Genomic DNA, 25272 nt, shown 5'->3' on the forward strand with positions numbered 1-25272 from the left:
GAAGATAAGACGCGTAGGCACACGGCGGAAGGTCGGGCGTGCGGGCGTCACTACAGAAGTATCAGAAAGTGCTACGGAGCGCGGAGGAAGGAGGAGTCGCACTTGGGCGGTCGGGGAAGGTGCTTAGGGGAGTCAGGCTGTTGCAGAAAGACGCCCCCGCTCCTCCGGCCGCGCACCCGGGCCGCGTTCCCGCAGCCCTGCGCCCCAGCCCGCCCCCAGCCCGCCCCCAGCCCGCCCCCAGCCCGCCGCCTTCGCCCCAGCCTGGAAGCGCACCGCACGCCAGCCTTGCTGGCCTCGCGCGGGCACCTCGAGCCTGGGCGTGCGGGCTCGCACGGCGGCGGCCGCGGACCGCGGCGCTCACTGCCCGCCCCCCCCGCCCCCCCGCCCCAGCTCCCTGCCGATTTTAAGCCGAGGCACGCAGCGGTAGCGGAGACAGCTCCCAAGTTCCTAGCCTCCGTTCACCCACTCTTCCCGCAAGCGCGGCCATCCTCAGCCTCCCAGCTGGTGCTCGCGCCCCCCGCAGGGGCAGCCAGCAGGCCTCGGACTGCAGCGGAGCTCGGCTGCGGGCCCCCGCGCCCCAGCTCTTCGGGAACCCGGCGGCCGGCGTTCGCGTGCTCGCTCATCGATTGGCACTGCCTTACTCCTGGGGCTCCAGGCGCGGAGGACCCAGCCCCGAGACTGGGAAAGCCCGGCGGAGCGCGGGGCGGGCACCAAGGCAGGCGGGCCAGGTGATCGCCGATCGCACGGATGAGCGCGGGTCCCGGCTCGCGCTCCGTCTGGCGGGTGGCGGCGCCGGCCAGCCTGTGCGGCGCGAGGCCGGAGTCGCGCTTCCGCCGCCCCCTCGCCTCGCGCCTGGGCGCGCTCGGCCTCCCCCTGTCCCCGGGAGGGCCGCCCCGCGTAGGGCTCTCGCGCCGCCCGGGGTGGGAGCCGGCGCGCTGCTGAGGGAGGGCCCGAGGGAGGGAGCGCGGGCGGCGGCGGCGGCGGCGGCGGCCCCTCCCCTCCCCCTCCCGCCGCCGCGGAGCGCGCAGGGAGCAGCCGGGGGCTCGGTGGCGGCGGCGTCTGGCCCCGGCTCCTCCTCCTCCTCCATCTCCTCCTCGCTCCCTCCATCTGCCGTGGTTATGGCCCGTCGCTGGAGCACAAAAGCGTCTCCGCGGTGGAGGTCTGCGTTGGTCTTGCTTTTCCTCTCCGGAGCGTACGGTGAGTGTCCGCGTCCCTGCGCCCCGCTGACCGAACAAAGCTGGGGCGACCCTGGGCCCCGAGGCCTCCAGGACGGGGAGAGCCCCCGGCCGCCGGCGGGACAAAGAGCCGGCGAGGGGTGGACGTGCCGGGGGTGCCCACCGCGCAGATGCTTTCGCCCGCTGCCCGCCTCCAGCCCTCGGGGCTGCGCGAGAGGGCTCTGGGCGTCCCGGCGGAGGGAGTCCGGCGCGGGCGGGGGCGCGGGCGCGGGCGGGGGCGCGGGCGGGGGCGGGGGCGGACGCGGACTGCCCGACCCGGGCCCCACCGCCCCGTGCACGGTCCTCGCACACACAGAGGTGGGACTGCGAGGAGGGGGCGGGGGTCGCCCTCGCCGCGGTCGGGACGGACCTGCCACCCCCGACCCTCCCGGGGTCAGGAAGTTCTCTCCCCAGCGAAATTCCCGCCGTGCCAACCCCCCATCCTCCCCACTCCCTGCGAAAGCCGCCTGCTGCTCTCTTCCCACTGGGAGGCCGAGGCTCTGCCGAGCCCGGGCGTGCTGGATCCCGTCCCTTCCCCAGAAGCAGCGCGCGGGAGGAGGCCAGAAAATAGTTTCCAGCCCCACCTCAGACTCTCCCTTAGGGTGTACATGTCTGCCCTGACTCCTGGTTCATTTGTCATTCCATCCATCATTGGCCGCTAATGTTGTCACTGTTGCTTCATTCCAGTCTGTGGATTGCGTTGCACATACTCCTTTGAGGCTAAGGGAAAGCTGAAGCCTGTGTGAAGACTAAGCTTTATGTTACATCAGAGTCTGAACTAGAGCTAAATGGAATTAATTAGAAAGAGCTTTCATTGCTCGAGACTGGAGCTCCACTTCTGGCTTCATCGTTGTTAGTTTATCAGGGAAACGCATTGAAAAGGTGTTTCGGGGAACACGGTGAACCTTTACTCCTTAGAATGGCGTTTTTTTATTTCTTCAGGAGGAAGTAATGAGAAGCTATCATTCTTTGGTAAATTTCACTTACAAAACGTCCAAGTCGCCTGCCACAAACACTCATTCCACTGACGGTGTGGTGATGGAGTTAAGGCAACATGTAATTCACCAGCAAGTACTTACCTCTTTTGAAAGCATTTATCTGTGGAGTTGAACGATGGTTACTTTTAAGACCTGAGAAATCACAGTAAATGAACCTCATGAACATAACATTTACGGACAACCAAAAAATAGTTTTTCAGTGTGATTTAAAATGTATTGCTTGCCACCTGACCCGATTAACGTATTATTCATTTTGTTTGGGGTGGAGAAAGGTGTGATCCACATTCGATGTGGTAATTGCCTGTGGTGTGTTTCTGTGTGATCAGAAAACCCTGTGCATGACTTTTGTGTGTCAGTTGCATCAAGTCGTTGTGATCCCTACTTGCCTGATGACTTGTGGGTTTGGGTCTACACCAGAGATCAGTAAGCTATTTTGTTGTTTATTCTAGCCTGAAGGTGGGTATAGTTCTGCTCTAGGTTTGGTGTAATCGCTCAGAAGAAAGAAGAAAGCAGAAAGGCATCTTTAATCTAGGGTGATTAGAAGTGTCCTGCTTTGTCCTCTACTATAGTCAGAATTTAATCTTAGTGTGATGTCTGATCAGAATGGATAAATAAATGAGCTCTTTTAGCTCTTTCATTAAAACCTGTGTCATTAGTGTTTGAACTAGAAGTCTTTTTGCCTCCAGGGATAAGAGGCTGTGAACCCTGTAATTTGTCTTGGTACATTCTTTTGTACTTGTACACAAAACGACTTTCTGGTAGGTGCTTATCAAAGATTTATCTTTTTGGAATCTGTGTTCAGTGAGGAATTGTTAGTAGGCAAAGAATGAAACTCCTTTTCCAACAGTGTGGGACCATGTTATAAAACTAGCAAGTAATTGTGCCAGCGTTGATGTCTCAAACCACAGCAAGTTTCAAAGTATAAGAAAAAAGGAGGTAGTGAGCCAGGCAGAACATTAAACTATGTGAGCAGAGATTAAAGGTACCCTTCACCCTGCAACTGGGGGAAATTCTCTTTATAGCTGCACTTTTGTCCTCTTCTGTCTCTCCAGCCATATGTGGGTTTATATGAGGGGGGGGGGGAAGCTTTAACAATAATACTAATACGGGGGGATGTGCTTCTATAACAGTAGTGGGGTTTGTTTAACTTGAATATGCACTAGTTGTGAGGAATAGTGGATGCGTCCAGAGAAATATCCATCACTGCAGGTCTTTAGAACAGATATGATCTGTGATTTAAGAGACTGTCCCTTCCTTATGCATCAAAAAGTGTTTTGTTTTTTAAAGATTTATTTATTTATTTATTTATTTATTTATTTATTTATTTACTTACTTATTCATGACAGAGAGAGAGTGAGGCAGAGACAGACACAGGCAGAGAGAGAAGAAACAGGCTCCATGCAGGGAGCCCGATGTGGGACTCAATCCTGGGCCTCTGGGATCACTCCCTGGCCGAAGGCAGACCTTCAACTGCTGAGCCACCCAGGTGTCCCTGTTATTTTTTTTTTTTTTTAAAGTGGCTTCAAAAATAATTATAAATCCTTCTTAAAACAAATGAGTGTTCAGGGTCTCCTAGGTGGCTTAGTCAGTTAAGCTTCAGACTCTTGATTTCAGCTCAGGTTATGATCTCAGTGTTGGGGCATCAAGCCTCACGTTGTGGTCTGTGCTCAGGGAAGAGTCTGCTTGTCCCTCTCCTTCTGCCCGCCCCCCAACCCCCACCCTACCCTACCCCACCCCCACCCTGGCCACCACCCAGGCTTTGACGTGGGTTCCTGTGTGCACATGCATGCGCTCTCCCTCTCTCTCTCTCTGTCTCAAATAAATTAAATTAAAAAACAACAACTGAGTGTTCATAGTAACCCTTAGCATAGACTGTGGAAAAAAACAGGTTGGCCAATATTTAGGCAGTTGTAATTCTAAGTCTTCACAGAATGACTCTTATCCATTAATGGCAATATTAAATGGCTCCAAGTTGCATCTTGAATCTTTGAAACACTTCATACATCTTTTTAAAAGATTCTGTTTATTTTGGTGTTTATTTTCTTCATATGGCCATTTTAGTGGTCTATGTATGTGACTATTAAATTTGAGCATTTTAGCCGAATAGTGTGACTTACACTTCCATGTTACTTTTCTGAATGTTAAAGCTTTATTTGAAATGCTAAATTGTGATAGGAAATATAGTTAATGTTTTCTAGAAGTAGTTATTTAAAAACCAATAATTATTGGGCAGCCCCCGTGGCGCAGCGGTTTAGCGCCGCCTGCAGCCTGGGGTGTGATCCTGGAGACCTGGGATCGAGTCCCACGTCAGGCTCCCTGCATGGAGCCTGCTTCTCCCTCTGCCTGTGTCTCTGCCTCTCTCCCTCTCTCTCTCTCTCTCTCTCTCTGTCTCAGTCTCTGTCTCTATGAATAAGATAAAAAATCTTACAAACAAATAAAAAAAATAAAAACCAATAATTATCTTTAGAGAGCTGCTGTATCTTAGCTATTGTAACTATTGCCTAAGAGTTAGAAAGTAAAAGTTGACCTCTGCTTCTGGAAGTTTGAAGGGATAAAAACATTAGTGGGAGCGACTGTGAGCTTTGCTGGGCGTTGTTTTAGGCGTACTATAAGAGAAGGTGTTTCTTCAGATCTCACATAAAGATGTCTGGCTTTTGCAAGTGCATGGAGGTTTCCAAAACTGTCTCCTAGTCAACAGAAGCTGTTGGTTGGCTCATCTCCCAAGCCATAATTTGGTAATCGTAATGGTTCCATTGCTTTATCCTTTTCCACTTCTGTTTGTGTCCCAGATCACTGCTTTCTAACTTTTTTTTTTTTAACTGAAACCCAACCTTAAAATACATTTTATATTACTCCCTGTATACAGGACAAAACAAAGATTGTGAAATAATACTCTTACTACTTGTGATGCACTCCAACATGTTATCTTCTGTTTATCCCCCATTCTCTCACCCTTCCTTTCTTCGTTTGCTGGTTGGACTCATTAATTTTGGACCTAGATTGAAATTCTTAGTTTGAAAAATACAGCCCTAGATGAGACCTTAACATGTAATTTCAAATGTTTGTGATATTTGTAGATCATTTTACAGTAGCCTTGGAGAGTTGCAGATGGTTAGTTTCTGGCTACTTACTGCCAGAGCATTTGATAGCAGTAAGAACTCTTCCTGGCATCCACTGACTGTCCTGTGATAAAATTCTTCTTTAAACTGGTTTTCAGCTAATTATAGTCAAAAGTCTTTGCTATACACAGTACTGTTCTAGAGGTTGTAGTAACATAAAATATTCTCTTTATCCTTGCATTTTATATATAATGGGTAAGTATTTTCTCATGAATTTTATGGAACACTCAGAAGCATTTTATAAATTTCCAGTTTAAGGATAGACTAGAAGTTCCAATTTTAGAAAGGTTGTAGAAATAACTGGAACATGAGAAAAAAAATCTAAACCAGATTCCAATTACTTCTAAAAAAAGTCAAGCTTGATTACATAAAATATGTTGAATAAAACTGAATTAATTGCTTAACATAAACCCTTCCTTGGGTTTAGAATCTAAATTATCCTGGGGAGAATATGAAGGTACACAGCACATTCCATAAAATTCTAAATGGTTATCAGACCATTTAGACCATCAGTATTTAAATGACTACTTTGTGAGGCTAGCCATATTCTAAGAATATGGAAGAGAGGGATCCCTGGGTGGCGCAGTGGTTTAGCGCCTGCCTTTGGCTCAGGGCGCGATCCTGGAGACCCGGGATCGAATCCCACGTCGGGCTCCCGGTGCATGGAGCCTGCTTCTCCCTCTGCCTATGTCTCTGCCTCTCTCTCTCTCTCACTCTCTCTCTCTGTGTGACTATCATAAATAAATAAAAATTAAAAAAAAAAGAATATGGAAGAGATTTGAATGATATATGGTAAATGATTTAGAAGATTCCTAGAAAGTAAAATCTCTGACAAAAACATAAAAGTAATGTCAGGCTGAAAAGTGAGCAGCAGTTAGAGAATGGAAAGAAAAGACTTGACTTTTGTGGTTAGACGATTTAAAGCTTATCAAGAAATTAAGGGAACAGTGAAACCTTTTTGTGTTTCTGATCTGAGGTGTTTTTGTAGTTGAGATTTTTTTCTTTCTTTTTTTTTCTTACCTTTTATCAATGCCATATGGTTTAAAGAATGAAAAGTAAAAATGAGGTAAGTAAATATAGGTGAGATTTATATAGATTTAAGCAAATAGAAAATTTTTTTATTTCATAATGGGTTTAGGCTTTTTCTTGCTGCAAGTCTTTATAGGTAAATGAAGATTGTTCTAAACTTGGGAATTGAAGTTGAGTTAATCTCTAATTTCTAAAGTTACCTTTCCCTCCAGTTTCTTCTCTTTTTCTCCTTACTCTCCCCACCCCCACTGGTTTTGGGAGGAGTAAGTGACAGATGTACACTACTTATTCCCATTTTCTAAAGTATAGGATTAGATCCTGTAAATACAAGTTACTAATCTGTCTGTTCAAAAACATGTCATCAGTGTTTTTATGTATATGTGACAATAGGTTCGTGTATAGACCTATCCCTTTATTTTTAGTTTCAGTACTGAATTGGGTTAAAGAATTCTCACTGTTGGAGCTATAGAAGGAAGGGAAGGAGACTAACATTTATTATATTAAGTTTGTAACATTTATTAAATTAAGTTCAGATACTGTGCTTGGTCTTTATTCATTGCCATTTAATCTTCAGTAGGTCTCATTTAGCAATCCTATAAGGTATTGGTCTCTTTTCTATGGAAGAGAAAATTGAAGCTCAGAAAGGTTGTGGCTTATCTAAAATCAAACCACTAGGAAGTAGTAGACTACGCCAGATTGCAGCCTCATCCTGTCTCTTCACTCATCATTCAGTTAGCAAGTGTTCATTGAGCACTTGCTTTTATCTGGTACTATGTAAGACACGACAGCCTGATGAACATAGTTTCTGCTCTCATAAGGTTGATAGTCTAGTAAATAAGCTATAATATGAAACTCATAAGGGGCAGAGATAGTAATAGACACAGTGTAATTAGAAGAAAACTTCTTTGTCTAGTTGTTTGTGAGACCTCAAGGATGGCTGACCATATTATGATTGGGAAAAGAGCCTTGTACTTGGGAAATACCTGTGAAAGACCCAGAATCAGGAAAGTGCTGATGTGGAAGAACTGGTGTCACAGGTACATGAATAAAAGCAATGTACTGGAGCACAGTGATCATAAGGGAGAGTGGCAAGGTGAGCTTAGAATCAGGCAGGAACTCAGGGCTTTGGAAACCATGGTAAAGATTTTGGGTTACTTAAGTGTAACTATAGAAAAGGTTTAAGTGGACATAATATGATTTATGGTTTTAAAAACAGTCACTTTTGTCCACAGTGTGGAGGATTGTTGTGAAGTAGACAAGAATGGATACGGGATGATCAGGTTTTGCCTGTGCTCCCAGTGAGAGGCACAGGATCTTGGACCAAGGTAGTAACAGTACTGATAGAAGAGTATGGATCGCCTTTTTGATAGGAAAGAAAGGGATACTTCTCTCTTGTCACAACAGAGGAGGAAGAGGAAATATTGGTGCCAGTGTACTTAGGTCTTTAAGTTTAAGTTTCAGGGTGGGAAGACATGTCTCTATGACATGGGATCAGATGAGAGTGAATGGGAGAAAAAGTTGAGGGTGATTGGTTTCCGCAATTCAGTAGAGGAGGTTAGACCCTTAGGAAATTTCTGTTATTTAATCTAGAAAAGAAAAGGCTAAGAACACACAACGCAAGAAGGGATATTGTGGTGAACAGCTGTACAACAACACATGGCAAGAAGGAATGAGGATTTCAGTTATAAGGGGAGAGGCTTAACAAATGTCCTGCGGAGAACTCAGTTCTAAGGACTATCATTGTTGTCAATGAAATAAGTTATAGAACATAATTTTCTACAGTGTTTTAAGAGTATTTGAGGCAAGAAGCAAAGGGTAGGATAAAAGTTATATTTAAAGACCTTTTTGCCCAAGTTAAATGCTTTATATTAAGTGGTCAATTAAAGATTGCTTTGTATCTTAGAAGAGGCAAGGATGTATTGGTAGATTAGAGAATGTCAGAAATTTGGGGGGAAAGTGACCTTTTAATTTTTATTCCCCTGGATTGTTTATTTATGGAAGATACAACTTTAGAAGATCCTGAAACCTCAAAATAAATGAAGCTGACAGAATAGTTTTCTGGTTGACTCTTTAGTATTCAATAACTCAGTGCTCTACTAGGATCAGTTTGGTGAGAAGTGAAATTGCTCTACACTTATGTTCATACCGCTGAATGAGAGTAACTTGTTATCTACCCTTAATTCACTTACATTTCCATTTTTAGAGAAATAGGGAATGGTGCTAATCTTTTAACATTGAATTGATTAAATGGAGCACAGTACCATGTTTAGTAGTTGGGATTTGCCTTTTAAACGTAAGAAAGTAAGCCCTTTCTTATCTGACTTAATTTCACTAATTATTAAAGCATCATTTAGGTTTTACGTTAATAAGTTGGAGAAAAGATGAATCTTTGGATTGAGTATATTCTGAAATAGAATTCAATTTCTTGAAATTATTAATGCCTGTTCTACTGACACTAGAGCTTTTTACCAAGACTTAGAATACAGAACACCTTTACTAAGAAATGCTTTGCTTGAATTCTGAGTATCCATGGGGTAAGTATAGCAGAAACTGAAATTGAGAACAGTGATTTTCCTAAGGTACATATCTCTCTATTGCAGTTCTCTCTTTCTATAGAGACCCATTGTTTTTTTGTCTACATTATTTTAACAGCTCCCAACTAATCTTGACTCTAGTCTTGTTCAGATTCAGTCATATACATAGAAGCAGCCAGAGTGGCTTTTCTAAAGTACAGATATCATTATGTAATTTTCTTGCTTAAAACCCAACAGTAGTTTCCTGTTCCTAAAATACAGGCATAACTCACTAGGCCCTCTATGATCAAACTAGTTTTTCCTTTCTTGTCTCTTGTTACTTCTCCTCATCATTCCCATACCCTCCACCATATTTCTGCCATTCTAAACATATTTCTCTTGTCTCCTGGCCTTTGCATACTCTGTGCCCTGCCCTCTCTCTGCCTGGCTTTACCTTCCTTCTTTTTTTTTTTTTTTCCTTAAGATTTTTATTTATTTATTAGAGACAGAGACAGAGACAGAGAGAGAGAGAGAGAGGCAGAGACACAGGCAGAGGGAGAAGCAGGCTCCATGCAGGGAGCCCGACATGGAACTCCATCCCGGGTCTCCAGGATCCTGCTCTGGGCTGAAGGTGGTGCTAAACCACTGAGCCACCGGGGCTGCCTTACCTTCCTTCTTGTATCACTTTCTTCACTAGGCTAACTCTTGCCTGTCCTCTGGCCTGCCTTTGGATGTTACTCCTTTTGGGCAGTCTTCCTAAAAAGGTGCCCTTCTCAGGAGCATCTAAGACTTCTTATATACAGTATTGATATTGGCCTCTTTTACATCTATTTCCCCACGTAGCAGCACTGCCCAATAGATATATAATGTGAGCCTCAAATACAAGTCATATACATAGTTTTAAATTTTCTACTAGCCATATTTAAAAAAAAAAGAGAGACATGTCATTAATGTCAGTATTTAACTGAACACTGTATATCTAAAATACTATCATTTTGACATGTAATCAATAGAAAATAATTACTGAAATATTCTGTAAAGTTTTTAATATTGAAGTCTTCAAAATCCAGTATAAATTTTATACCTATAGCCCATCTTAATAGACTAACCACATTTCAAATGTTTAATAGACACTTTGGAAAAAAGTCAGTGTCTGTTAAAGTCGAATGTAAACATGCCCTGTGATCTAGGAATTCTACTCCAAGGTATAAACTCAAGAAAAGTGAGTACATAATGTGTGCCAAAAGATATGTACAAGATTATTCATAGCATCCTTACTTGTTATAGTCCCAGGTGAAAAACAGCCCCTCTGTCCGTCCCCAGTAGAATGGATGAGTTGATTATGGTGCATTAGCATAAGAGAAAACTGCACAGCAACAGTCCTCAAACTTTTAGATCTCAGGACTCCACACTTACATTTAAAACGACAAGAAGAAAGCTATTATGTGTGATCATAAATAGCATATATTAAATAAAAATATGTAAAATGACAACTATATTTTCCCAAACAAACAAAAATTAGTGAGAAGCATGGTGTTGCTATACATTTTTGTGATTTAATGTCTGGCTTAATAGAAGACACCTGATTTCTCGTGTCTGTCTCTGCAGTCAGTCTGTTGTGACATGTTTTGGTTGAAGTATAGGAAGAAATCTTGCCTCATATAAATGTGTTACTGTAAAGGGAGAAACATTTTAGTAGCCTTTTCAGGTAAATGTGAATATTCTTTGATGCTACACCAGACCTTGACAAGTAGTTTTTTAAGAAAAAAAAAAATTTAGTTGCAGCATGGAATCTGAAATCATAACTCAGTGAACTTTATTCTGTTAAACTCTGAAAGGGTCTTGGAGAGTCCCAGGAATCCAGTGACCACATTTTGAGAATAACTTGCTTATAAAGTAATGAAAAATAACCAACTACTGGTACCTGTAGCAGGGGTGGATTTCACATGTTGATCAAAAGAAGTCAGACACAAAATTTTAAGATACTATGTTGTTAGAACCTAAGACGTTAGAATACAAGATTGAGTTGTTACCTATTGATGGGAAAGGGGGAGGTTGTCATTGACAGAACTGATTACCAGGGTAGCTTTTGGGCTGCTGGTCGTGTGCTACTTCTTGACCTAAGTGGTAGTTAACACAGATAATGGAGTTTTATCGCGATTGCTTATTGAACTGTAAACTTTCAATTAGTGTGTTTATGTATATGTCTCAATTAAAAGTTAAGTAATAAAAATTTTTAAAAATAGAACAGTGTTCGATAATGCTATCTATAGAAAGTTTTCTGATAATTTATATTCTCTCTAGTGCTTGGTTTTTTACTTTTGTTTTTTGTTTTTCCTTTGTGTTTGCTAATTAAAAACAGTTTTAAGGGGCGCCTGGGTGGCTCAGACAGTAAAGCGTTTGCCATGATCTTAGTTAGGGTCATGGGGCCTAGCCCTGCCTTGCGGCTCCCTGCTCATCAGGGAGTCTGCTTCTCCTTCTACCACTCCTTCTGCTTGTGCTCTCTTTCTCTCTCTCAAATAAATAAAGTATTAAAAAATAAAATAAAAAGTTTTAAAACTTTGTACTTTGAAAATTCTAAACATATTCAGAAGTAGAGAAACTAGTGGTAATTAACCTGGTAGACCCAATATCCAGATTCAACAAATCATCATTATATGGCCAGCCTTGTTTTATTTAGACTTGTACTCAGTCCCTAAATACAAATGATTTTGAAGCAAATCCCAAACATCTAGTTTATTCATATTTTACTATGTATCTTTAAGATGTGAGGGCTTAAAAAAAAAAACTTGGTACCATTATCACACTTAAAACATTAACAATTCCTAATTATCATCAAATATCTAGCAATGTATATATGGCAGTGGTTGTCATATAAACAGGAATTTTTAAACACTGGATCAGGATCCAAATAAGGTCTATACTCTGCAATTGTTGATATCTATTACACCTTTAAGGGTTCTCTACCTCATTTTTCTTTTTCTTTTTTGTTAAGTGTGATATTTACTATAGGTTTCTGTTATTTTTAATCAAGTTAGAGATTTTCAGCTCCTGTATTAATAAGTTTTTGAGAATAGGTATTTAATTTTGTCACATAAGTTTTTTCATTTCCAAGATGATCATAAGATGTTTATGAGGGCTGAAGTATGCAAGTGAAACATACCTAGCATAATGCCAGATAAAACTTGAGTAAGTGAATTTCTTTATCCATGAATGGAGCAAATTACATTCATGTGATTCTTAATGTTGAACTATTTTTACATTTATATAATAGGCCGTAACAAGTTGGTAATGATGCAGTCTGCTGGAATACATTCAGTATTTTTTTTTTTAGACTTTGTGTTCATATTTATGAGATCAATGCATAGTCCTAAATTTCTTCCTCCCTCCTCTCCTTTTCTTTCTCCTGTAAACTAACCTTCCCTCTCTCTACCCGATTTTCAGATCTAATCCCTAATCTTATAGATGTATTTGTAAACATTTTTGTTTTTGTTGATTTCAGTGGTCAGGAACAATGTAAAAGATTTCATTATTATGGTCCTTGTTATTTCAGTTTTTAAGATTAGGAGAGGAGAGTGTTTATGAACTGTATAATAGAAAAGGGATAGTTAAAAGATTTGTCCTGCTGACAGGAGAAAGGTTTCATTCCTTGTGTGGTTAAGCTTTGTTTCTCTTAGCAAGGTAATAGAGATGAGCCTGTAAGAAGTAGATCCCTTCTTATAAATGGTCCTTAAATAAGCCAATTAGATACCTTACCGGAGATGAATTCACATTTGAAGGATAGAGGGCAAAACAAAAGTTTTTTAGTTGCTGAAATTAAATTTATCAATTTTTTATTTATGAATTGCGCTTTTGGTGTCATTTCTAAAATACTTTATGTAATCCCATATCATGAAGATTTTCTCTTATTTTTTTTTAAAGTTTTATTTTTATGTTATACATTTACGTGTAAGATCCATTTTGAGGGGCATCTGCCTTAGGCTCACGTCATGATCCTGGGATTGAGCCCCATGTTGGGTTCCCTGCTCAGTGGGGAGTCTACATCTCCCTCTGCCCCTCCTCGTGCTCATGTTCTCTCTCTTTCTCTCTCAAATAAATAAGTAAAATCTTTTTAAAAAAATTCATTTTGAATGTATTTATTATAAGGTGCAAATTTTAAGAGGCTCCATTTTTGCAAATAAAAATCAGTTTCAACACCATTTGTTTAAAAGATTGTCCTTTTTTCCATTGAACTGGAAGATTAGGATTTGTACCTTTGTGAAAGATTAAGTGATCATATTTGCATGGGTTTGTTATGTTTTTTTAAAATAACAGTTTGATACAATGAAGTCCAAACTTTTTAAGTGTATAATTCAGTTGTTTTTTTGTATGTTCACAGGGTTATCCCAACTATTATCATTATCTGATTCTAGAATATTTTCAAAACCATAAGGAAACCCTGTACATATTAACAGTCACCACCACTTTTCCCTCCCCTGCGTTTAGCAACCACTGATTAGCTTTAAGTCACTAAAGATTTGCCTATAATCTGGACATTTCATTTAACTGGAATCATATAATATGTAATCTTATATGTCTGACTTATTTCATCTAGTTTGTTTTCATGATTCATCCATGTTCTACCATGAATAAGTACTTCATTCCTTTTTACAGTCAAATGGTATTTCATTGATTGGATAAACCACGTTTTGTTTATCTACTCATCAGTTGACAAATATTTGAGTTTCCAGTTTTTAAGAATAATGTAGCTTTGAATATTTATGTACATGGTTTTTTGGTTTTGTGTTTTTTTTTTTTGCATGGACATGTTTTCAGTTGTCTCGAGTATATGCATAGAGTAGCTGGGTCTTTTGGTAATTCTACATTTACCTTTCTGAGGAAATGCCATGCTGTTTTCCGAATGGTTGTGCAATTTTACCATCCTACCAGAAATATATAAAAGAGTACCAGTTTCTCTACATCTTCACCAATGCTTGTTATTGACCATCTTTTTATTATTATAGGCATCCCTATAGGTATAAAGTGGTATCTTAATATGGTTTTGATTTGCATTTTTTTAATGAGTAGTAGTATTGAGGTTTTTTTCATTATTGGCCATTTGTGGATGTATGTTCAAATCCTTTGCCATTTCTTAATTGGTTGAATTATCTTTTTATTGAGTTGTAAGAATTCTTTATATATTGTGGATATTAACCCCTTATCAGATATATGGGAAAATGATACATGAGAACGTACTGTTCTTTCTGTTCTATTTTGTGCATGTTTGAGATTTTACATAATAAAGCCAAAAATATATTAAAATATTCCCCAAATTAATTACATTACAGTTTACATCCCCATTCTTAATTATTTTGGTTTCTTACGTTTCCTTCTCCCTCTCCCTTTGCTTTTCTTTGTTCCATATTATTTTTCTTGGAGTCTCTAATTAGTTTGGTTTTTTAAATTTTGCTAAAGGGCTTCTTGAATTGTATTCTCTCTCCCCCTAGGAAACATGTATTGGTTGTGTGTGTGTGTGTGTGTGTGTGTATTTAGGTATACACAGCTGAAAATGTTTCTTTATTTTGTCTTTACACTTAAATAATGCCTTGCCTTGAGGAGGGCTTTCCAGATTTCGGTATTTTCTGTTCAGAATTCTATCTAGATTTACTTTATCATCTTGTAACTTTAGGTTGCCATTTTGATTCTCATTCCTTTGTTCCTTTGGAAGCTTGTAATAATTTCCTTTTGGAGTTTACAGTTTTCACCAGTATGTGTTTATGTATGTATCTTCAATCATTATTACTGTTTGGTGTTTGGTAGTCACTTTATCTGAACATATCTAGATGTGTATTGGAAAGATAGGTTTATACATATGTTGTATATGTTATGTATATGTACATATGTGTATTTTAACTCCATTATCAGATAAAGTCTCTACTTTTGGAACTCCTATTAAGTGAATATTATATATCTTGGCTTTGTTTTTTTATTTCTTAGAGTTTTATATCCTTATGTTTTTATTCTCGAATTTAAAGATTCTTCAGCGTAATCTTCTAAGTTATAATTGTCTACAATATAATTAATTGTCTATAATTTAGAATGATCTATGATTCTTCAGATAGTCTAAGTAATAATTGTCTGTTGTACAAAATATAAAGTATTTGTCTTTACAAATAATTTTACTTTTTTATAATGACAATTTTGGTTTTTTTCAATTAGCTCTGGAACAGACATTTGTCTTTCCTACCTTTCCTGTGAATTCTCTTACTCTGTACTTGCCCTTTCCCCTACTCACATCCCTCCTCTGAGATTATAAAAACTGTGGGTCCTTTCCTCAGAAAATAATCCACGTAAGCACATTCACAGAGGATTTCGTATATGATATTGTGTGATTCCAAAATTCCTTAAGTCTCATTCATGACCCCTGCTAGTGCCATTTGTGAACTAGCTGCATTGGTACTACCTGGGAACTTGTTAGAAATGCAGAGTCTCAGGCTACCCTAGATGCTGAATTAGAATCTCCATTTTAACAAGATTCACAGGTGATTTCTTTATTTTTTTTTAAAGATTTTTTATTTATTCATGATAGACATAGACATAGAGAGAGAGGCAGAGGGAGAAGCAGGCTCCATACAGGGAGCCCAATGCGGGACTGGATTCCGGGTCTCCAGGATCACGCCCCAGGCCAAAGGCAGGCGCTAAACCACTGAGCCACCCAGGGATCCCCAAGGTGATTTCTTTATATTCAAGTTTGAGAAGCACTGCTGTAGTAGCTTGTAAACCTCTATAAAGTTGTGATATTTGTGATCTATATTGATTGTTTCCCTTTTAAAAGATATATCTGATACATCATTAGGGTCTTTTTTTAAAAAGTCATACCTCAATCACCCAGATTGTGAATGGGTTATTAAAGTAGAAATATTTTTAAATAGTTGCAATACAGTATAGTATTTGAATAGCAAGCTATACTATATGAAATAGCAAGAGACAAAGAGACTGATTTATAAACTCATTTTTGTATCAGTAGCAAACAGGTAGCAGTTACTGTGTGCTGGGAAGTATTCTAATCACGGTGTATCTGTATATACGGTGTGTGTACATGTATGTATATACACACACTCACTTTCTTCTCATAACAACCTTATCAGCCTGGATACTATCATTTGATAAATAAGGAACCTGAGATACAGAGAAATTTGAGTATTTTAGCCAAGTTCATATAATTAGTAAGTGGAAGATAGCTTGGCTCTAGAATCTGTGCTCTTAACTGTTATGTTCTACAGCAGCTTCTTTGTAGTTTTACTTAAACCTCTCTAAAGGTTTAAGTAAATGTGCTGTATTGCAAACTGATTAATTTATGATACATTTGCTCTTTTAAATTCATTACTGGAACTCATCTGCTTGTGTGCTGATAGATGAGCAAAAGATACCAGATCATTAGTGTTTTCTGAATTAATTTTGGCTTGCTATTAATTGAGATTTCTAAATGGCAAGATGCTGGATTATTGGATTTTATGCTACCTACCCTCAAGGTTTTTTATGAGCCTATTAAATAACTTAAGCAAATACTTTCTACATAAAATATTCATTTTATTCTTTCCTCAGTAGATGGACAAAACAGAGTTTATAGAAATGGTAATTGGATGGGTAATAAAATTAGAAATTAAAATTAACTTTACAAAGAAATCGCTAGTAAGTATCACATACTAATTTAGTAAATATGTAAAAATCAAACTTCTGTTAAGTGTTCAAAATGTTTAATAAGGACAGAAAAACCAACATGTGGTTAGAGTGCAATGAAATGAGCATTCCTCCCTGACTAGTAGAAATGGTAGTTCTTGGCTGATGGGTTTATTGGTATTACTTGACATAGATATTGGGCATTTTTCCATATCACTTTTTGTCATAAACTATTTCTGTAATGTTGAACGTTAGATTGTGTATGGTTTTGTTCATATTTATAAATACTGTAATAGACATGTCTTTGTTAATATTTATCTTAATTTTTATTATTTTCCTTGTGGTTAAATCATAAAAGTAGAATTACTGGGTCAAAGGTTGGAGTGTTTTCAAATGTCAAAAATAAAAATAATACCCAATTTTTATTGAGTACTTACTATATGCTAGTCAGTGCTTTAAATGCTTTATATATATATATATATATATATATATATATATATATATATATATACACATACATACATACATTACTTTTTCTGTGTGAATTGTGTTTCAGGCTAAGCAAATAACATTTTTTAAAAAAATTTTTTGCAGAATTTCAGGTAATGAATGTATAAAGAATTGCAGGATTAGAAAATCATTTTGCAGCCCCTGATAAAATAATTTGTTTAGTCTAATCATCAGTAAATGACACTATTAGACAAATGGTTATGTGGGAACTTTATGATGGAGGAATCAGGTTGCCCTACCTTTACCTATTGATTAGTCTCAGTCTCATGAAAAGAAAGGCAAGGAAATAGTGTGCACGTCCTAATGTGGTATCTATAAAGCATAACCTCTGAAGTATTCCAGCCAAAAATGTTGAACCTGTGTCAAATCAACCTTCTATAGCAAGAGTTGGGAACCATGGCCTTTGAACTGTTTAAAAGCAGCCTGCTGCCTTGTTTTGTTTTGTTTTGTTTTGTTTTGTTTTGTTTCACAATGTTTTATTCAAATACAACCAGTGTGGTGCATTTAAGTATTGTCTATGGCTGTTTCATGCCACAGTGTCAGAGTTGAGTAGTTGCCACAGAGACTGTATGACCCACAGAGCCTAAAATATTTACTATCTGGCCCTTTTACAGAAGAAGTCTGCCAATCCTTGAACTAGATGAACAAAGTTAAGCGACACCATAGAAAAGCAGCCTCTTAAAGGACATCTGATCTAGTTTCTGAAACCAGTCTGCTATGGAAAATAAGGGAGTATCACTCTAGATTAAGAGAGACTTAAATACACCAAATGAAACATTGAGACTTTGAATCCTGCTTCAACTGTAAAAAAAAACAAAAACATTTATGAGACAACCAGGAAAGTCTAATTATGGCCTGGCTAGATTAAATGATACCAAGAGTTATTAATTTTGTTAAAATTAATTGTTAAAGTAATAGTATTGAAGTTGGGTGAGAGAATGTCTGTATTTTTAGAGATTCATATTGAAGATGCATATAGAGGTGAAATGATATGTGGCATGTATTTTAACATACTTCACACAAACATACAAAAGAAAATAAGTAGCAAAGGCAGAAAAGTCAAACTCAAGAGTCTGATGTCAAGGCTCATACACTTTGCACTGTATCATTGTATCATCATTATATACTAGCTGCAGTAGATTTTAGAATTGCCTTCTATGTTGCTTTTAACTATTACTGACCTATCTTTTTAGAATTCTCTCATCTCTTGGAATCCTTGTCAATGTATGCACATCCTTGGCCTTCTCCTGTCCCACTGTATTTAAACATCATTAATAGAGGAGCATCTATCAAGGATGAAACTGTATCTTCTGGTCTTAGTAGAAGAGCCTGGTATTCTATACACCATTCTACTCTTCAGTGGCTGTGAGATTTTAGTTCAGCTAAAGGCTAAATCTCAACTTCCTGGGCCATTAAATGAGAATATCAGTTACTCCTGAGATTGTTTTAAAATTAAAGGATGTATATTAAGAAAGTGCTCTGTACTTGATGAAATTATTATCCAAAACAGGACCCATTTATATTTTGGAAAATATTGTGGGGGAGTTAAATGTATGATCTTTTTAAGACGCACCTTGGTTTGGGTACTATTTCATAGCTGTGTCACCTTAAGTGAGTTACTTTTTCTAAAATTTAGGTCCTTCATTTGTAAACTAGAGGTAATACCTACCTCAAATATTTGTTCTGATGATTAAACAAATTAAAATTTGTGAAAGTACATAGTATAGCCACTAATACATACTAGGTAGAAATATTTTTTTGTCTTTGTTCCCTTGGAGAAACATACCATACCAATATATCAGAGATGTTTATAATGCTGCATAATTTTTTACAGTTATGTGAAAAGGATAATCCTCAATTTCATGTATGATACTTCCCTAGGGAAATGCCAAGCTGACAGAATAAACTGAATAAACTGCAAGGCATTATTTTAAGATTCTGTGAAAGAGGAAGTTATGAGATGAGCTTTTGTGGACTTAAATAAAGAGCTAACCATTTGCTCAGAGAAAAAAGAATTCCTTAAACATATTCATTAGATTGATGAGCTATAAGCTGTTAAGAGCCCAGGAATTATTGAAGATCAAAAATGGTAAAAGCATCAAGCCTTAGGTCTGGTGTCTCCCCACACCTCCCCAACAAGTTGCTAAAGCTAACAGAATAGTCCTTTGCAATCTGAAAACTGAAGCTACTCATGAGCTTTGAACCATCATTTACTAAAAATTTTACATATTGAAGGGCAATGATAAGGAATAGTGCTCTAAAGCACCAAGTGAACAGTTGGATCTGAAATCTTGCTTCCCCCTTGTGGTTTTCTAACTTCATTCTCTAATGAAGGGATGCCTGTCTTCCTGTGCATATTTTTCCATCCTTTTCTTTCCTGTTAGTGTCTGAGAAAACTATAACATGAAACCAAATTATTAATTATATAGAGTGTTTCATGCTTCATTTCAAAATCTGATAATCTTGATTCATTAAACCAACATTTACTGAGACCTAACTGTGTCAGAAACTGGAAGATAGTTGTTGGGGAATAGGAAGGCAGGGAGAAAGAGAAAAAGTAGAAAGAGAAGGATAATATTTTCTCTGCTCTTAGGACACTTAAAATTTGATGTGGAAGAAGTTAATAACCCAAAACCAGATAATAAGGACTGTGGTGGTAATATGTTCATAACTCTGTAGTGATGTGTCGTACTGTGGAAACATCAGTAAGGACTCTTAACTCATCTTGCCATTGATAGAGATCTGTTTCTCAAGCTGAGTTGAAGGAATTTGGCAAGTAACATGGCAGTGCATTAAACTGTTTCAGGGAGAGAGAACAGCATGTTCAAAAATATCAGTTTCAGAAACCATACTTGTGCAGTGTGTGAAAACCAGAATATGTATGTATGAGGTAAAAGCAGACAAGGAATAGAAAAAGTTAAGAGAATGAGAAGGACCAGATTTCAGTGGGTCCTAGAGGCTCTTACTACATATAAGGAGTTGAACCAGTTACAGTTTTATAAGCTGAAGATTAATATCAGATATGCCTTCAAAAAAAAGTCTCTAGTAGCATGGATCAGAGAATGGATCAGAGAGCTGCAAGACCAAAAATAGGAAGCTTGCAAGCTAAATCATTTATTCATACATTCAGCAAATACAGTTGACCCGTGAATAATAGAGAGGTTAGGGATGCTGACACCCCCCCTCACTACACAGCTGAAAATCCATGTATAACTTTTGACTACCCAAAATATTAATCACTGATAGCCTACTGTTGACTGGAAGCCTTACCAATAACATAAATGATTGATTAGCATATATTTTGTACGTTATATGTATCACATACTATATTCTTACAATCAAGTAAGCTAGAGAAAAGAAAATGTTATTAAGAAAATCGTAAGGGGGATCCCTGGGTGGCGCAGCGGTTTGGTGCCTGCCTTTGGCCCAGGGCGCGATTCTGGAGACCCGGGATCAAATCCCACATCGGGCTTCCGGTGCATGGAGCCTGCTTCTCCCTCTGCCTGTGTCTCTGCCTCTCTCTCTCTCTCTCTCTGTGACTATCATAAAAAAAAAAAAAAAAAGAAAAAAAAAAAGAAAATCGTAAGGAAGGGGCACCTGGGTGGCTCAGTGGTTGAGCATCTGCCTTCGGCTCAGCTCATGCTCCTGGGATCCTGGGATCAAGTCCTGCATCAGGCTCCCTGCAGGGAGCCAGTTTCCCCTCTGCCTGTGTCTCTGCCTCTGTGTCTCTCATGAATAAATAAAATCTTTTTTTATAAAGATATAAAATATCTTATTATCTTTATTTTTTTGATATTGATATATTCCAATATACAATGGAATATTACTCAGCCATTAGAAATGACAAATACCCACCATTTGCTTCAATGTGAATGGAACTGGAGGGTATTCTGCTGAGTGAATTAAGTCCATTAGAGAAGGACAAACATTATATGGTCTCATTCATTTGGTGAATATAAAAAATAGTGAAAGGGAATAAAGGGGAAAAGAGAGAAAATGAGTGGGAAATATCAGTGAGGATGACAGAACATGAGAGACACTCAACTCTGGGAAACGAACAATGAGTGGTGGAAAGGGAGGTGGGCAGGGGGTTGGGGTGACTGGGTGATGGGCACTAAGGGGGGCACTTGACAGGATGAGCACTGGGTGTTATGCTATATGTTGGCATATCGAACTCCAATAAAAAAATATATACAAAACAAAACAAAAAGAACACCAAACTGGTAATAAAATACGCAGGTTCTAAGAAGAAAAAAAAATAATAGCAGCTCCTTTACAGGGTGATTATGAAGATTAAATGTACTGAAGCATGGAAATGGCTTAGACCATGATCTGGCAAATAATACCTCTCATATTAGTTGTTGCTATTTTTGTTTTAAGAGTATAGGCTTTGAGTGAGACAAATCTGCCTAAATCCTGGCAGTGCTACTTAACTAGTTGTGTAGCCTTGAGCAGTTCTCTTAACCTCTTTAATTCTCAGTTTCTCCACATATGAAATGGGGATAGTACTTGTTTTACAAATATGCTGCAAGGATTAGTAATATTGTAGGAAAAGCACCAACCACAGTGACTGACATAAGGTGAGTGCTCAGTGAATGTTGGGGAGGTGGTGAGTATCAGGCAAAAATTTGCAGCTCAAGGGAAAGATTCTGATTAGGAGTGAAAATTTGGGATCTACCAATATGGAGGACTTAAACCTTTAAACATGTATGCTGAAAAGAGTTTCTAGAAAGAGGATAACGTGCCAAAAGACCTCTGAATGGTTGGAAAGAATGATGATTTACTAAGAGTATTGGTTGAGGACGTTGTTTGGAGGCTCAAAGAGAGAAATGAAGGACTCATGTAGTTCATGAGGGAATTGAAGATAGATAAGGCTTTATTAAAAGGTTATGCTCCCAACATTGAGTATCCAGATGAGTTAAAACCATGAATTTATAGTGACACTGTTCCTCATTGTTATGTGATTTTCTCCAACTATCAGAAAACTGGATTCAGAGTTCACATTTCTGAAGGTAAAGTGTTTGATAGCTGGGTCATTGGTAATCTTTGTCTTGAGTTTCAGAAATGTGCTACGGCTAAAAACTAGACAGAGGAAGGGCTGGAGCAAATGATAGGTAAGAAAGCTCCATTAATGCGTATAAATTCAGAAAGTTTAGCTGAAAATGGAAAGACTAAGTAAGATAAGAAATGGGGAGGTAAACTAGCAAGAAAAAGGTTTTCTCTTAAGAATGAGGAAGACCGGGAGCCCCGGTGGCTCAACGGTTTAGCGCTGCCTTCGGCCCAGGGCATAATCCTGGAGACCCAGAATTGAGTCCCACATCAGGTTCCCTGCATTGAGCCTGCTTCTCCCTCTGCCTGTGTCTCCCCCCCCCCATAAATAAAATCTTAAAAAAAAAAAAAATGAGGAAGACCTTAATTACATATGTCATCAAGAGGAGACAAAGGAACCAGAAGAGAGGAAGGATCTGAAGGGAAGGGCAAGAGGGGCACTAACGAATGACTCCAGGATCCATAGTGATTTTGGACATTGTATCCTCAACTCCTGTGATGGAGTTTCTAATAAACTTGAGAATAATCTTCCCAGTTAGTGAAAAACCATTCATGATATCATGTTCTCTGTCATTGATATTAGAAGTAGAAGGGAAGTACTTATTGTTTCATCTTGCATAAATAATAAAGGTAAGAAAAAGACAACAGTATGTATATTTGGTGCCAAAGAAAATATGGAGTTAATGTCAAGGAAAACTTAAATCTATAAAAGGTACTCTGATTTTAACAATTTAGTAATTTTTAAGTGTTGTCAAAAGTATACTTTAAAAATATAAATGGTTAGGGACGCCTGGGTGGCTCAGTGTTTGAGCGTTTGCCTTTGGCTCAGGTCATGATCCTGGTCCTGGGATCAAGTCCCTCATTGGGCTCCCCTTGAGGAGCCTGCTTCTCCCTCTACCTATGTCTCTACCTTTCTCTCTCTCTCTGTATCTCTCATGAATAAATAAAATATTTTAAAAACATTTTTAAAAAGGTAAATGGTTACTGATGATAAATTCTGCTTTCTTTTATTTCTACCTCTAAAAGGCTATTTTCCTGCAGTCTGGCACGTTAAATTGCATTTATCTTTGTTGTTATTACCATTGCCCACACTATTTCTGTTTGTTTGCTTTGGTCTTTGGGTAAATTTCAAAGTGTTATCAGTGATGTCAGCAAGAATAGGAAAGTTGCAGCCATACATTACCCTGCTCATTATTGAATCTTATGTATAAGAACACTTTTGAAAGTGAGCTGTTGCTATAGGAAAGGGTACTGTATATGCTTTAGTATTTTATTAAATGATAGTTCTTGTACCATTCTGTCAATAGTATTAAGAAAAAAAGCATCACCTGTAATCATTTCTTAATTATAACATTATAAAGAAAACTTGAAACTAGCTATGTAGTTTTATGTTAATTTTTGTTAGAAGGTAGTATTCCAGTACTTAATATTCAATACACATGAATTCACTTAGAAAAGTAATACATACTGTAATAAATCAAACAAAGAAACATATGAAGAACAAAAACTAACCATTTCCGGCCTTTCTGTCTTGGAGATGGGGTAAGAGGGTACGGTAACAGTGATAGCAGTTTATTTTGTATCCTTCCATACATTTTTTTACACTGTAACTTGGACTCACAGAATACTCCAGAGGTCACAAATTCAAATTCTAACAAAGATCAAGAAAGTAACACAAACTAGGGGGATGGGGTATCAGCATGAGAATGACAGTAGAAAGCCCTGAGGCAGTTGGTTACCTGAGAAAAAAATGTGTCCTTCTCCCAAAAGAGATCAGCTCAGTAGGTTTGCATGCATGAATATGTATAGACAGATACTAAAATGTTTTCAAGAGAAGCCAAGATACTTATTATTTTTAGGTAAAAACTCAAGTTTTAATGTTGGAACTAGGTAGATCTTGTTTTGAACATATCCTTCCCACTTACTAGCTAAAAAATCTTGCACATCTTTCTTAAACTCAGTTTCCTCATCCATAATGTGGGGATAAGTAACTATTCTTAGGAGGAAGATTAAAAATAATACCTCATGAGTTCAGTACAGTACATAATGCTTTATAAATGTTGACTACCTATGATTAGTAGTTGTCTGACTTTAGGTGTGTGGGAAGGGAATTGACTGCAGAGGGGCCCAGAGAGCTTGTTTGGGTAATGGAAATGTGTCTGGATTGTAGTGGTGGGTGTAGAACTTTATGCGTTTTTTAGAACTCATCAAACTGTATACTTGGAATTAATGAACTTTTTGCATGCAAATTAAACCTCAACAAAGCCAATTCTTTTTAAAAAGGTGACTGCCTTTCCTTTCTCTCTGTACTTGAGTTCCATCAACTATTAAAAATAGAGTTGACATAAGAAGTTTCCAGCATGTTTATCTCCTAGTATCCCTTTGCAACCCCAGTCATAGGCCGCCACATTGCAGAAGATTTTACTTGCTTAGAAACAAGAAAGAACGAACTACCTTTATTTGTCACTATTCTGTTATATTAAACTTACCACGTATTGGATTTATCTATTTGGGTACTGTGCCTGGTACATTCAGTAAAGCAGGCCACTTATCACTTTTTAGAAATGTTATAATGTAATCAACAAGCTAATTACCTTCTGTTGAGTAATAAGCTATGAAACTTAATTTAACCAAAAAAATTTAGTAGCAAAAACATTATATAAATGAGAATAAAATACATCGTAGCACCCATTATGTATGCATGTGTGTGTATACACAGTCATCCCAACTCATTTTATGAGACCAGCAATACTCTGATACCAGGAAAAGAAAACTACTAGTTTCCCTTATTTATAGATGCAAAAGTCCTTTACCAAAATACTAGCAAACCAAATCTAGCAATATGTAAACAGGATTATAAACTATGACCAGAATGTAAGGTTCAATATGTAAACAGGATTATAAACTACTTCCCAGGAATGTAAGGTTCAAAACAGGAAAATCAATCAGTATAATATGCCATATTGATAGAATAAGTAACAAAAACCATAGGGGAATCTTAGTAGACACAGGGAAGACATTTAACAATAGCCAACACCATTTTCATAATGAAAATGCTCAATAAACTAGGAATAAAAGGAAACTTCCTCAACCTAATTAAGGGCATCTATGAAAAACACACAGCTAACATCATACTTAATGGTGAAAGACTGAAAGCTTTCTCTCTAAGACCAAGAGTAAG

General features: G+C 38.5%; 1 protein-coding gene across 2 annotated transcripts in view; it reads left to right on the forward strand.

Moving 5' to 3' along the window:
• The first annotated feature begins 431 nt into the window (after window positions 1-431).
• LRP12 (LDL receptor related protein 12) overlaps window positions 432-25272 on the forward strand; it is a 73123-nt gene continuing 48282 nt past the window's right edge. For both annotated transcript variants that reach the window (XM_025994839.2, XM_025994840.2), the window contains exon 1: window positions 432-1197. In XM_025994839.2, the coding sequence (XP_025850624.2) occupies window positions 1119-1197 (79 nt within the window). In that variant the 5' untranslated portion in view covers window positions 432-1118. The remainder of the gene's footprint in view (window positions 1198-25272) is intronic.

The sequence above is a fragment of the Vulpes vulpes genome, chromosome 13 (assembly GCF_048418805.1).
Source record: "Vulpes vulpes isolate BD-2025 chromosome 13, VulVul3, whole genome shotgun sequence".
Classification (NCBI taxonomy): Eukaryota; Metazoa; Chordata; class Mammalia; order Carnivora; family Canidae; genus Vulpes; species Vulpes vulpes.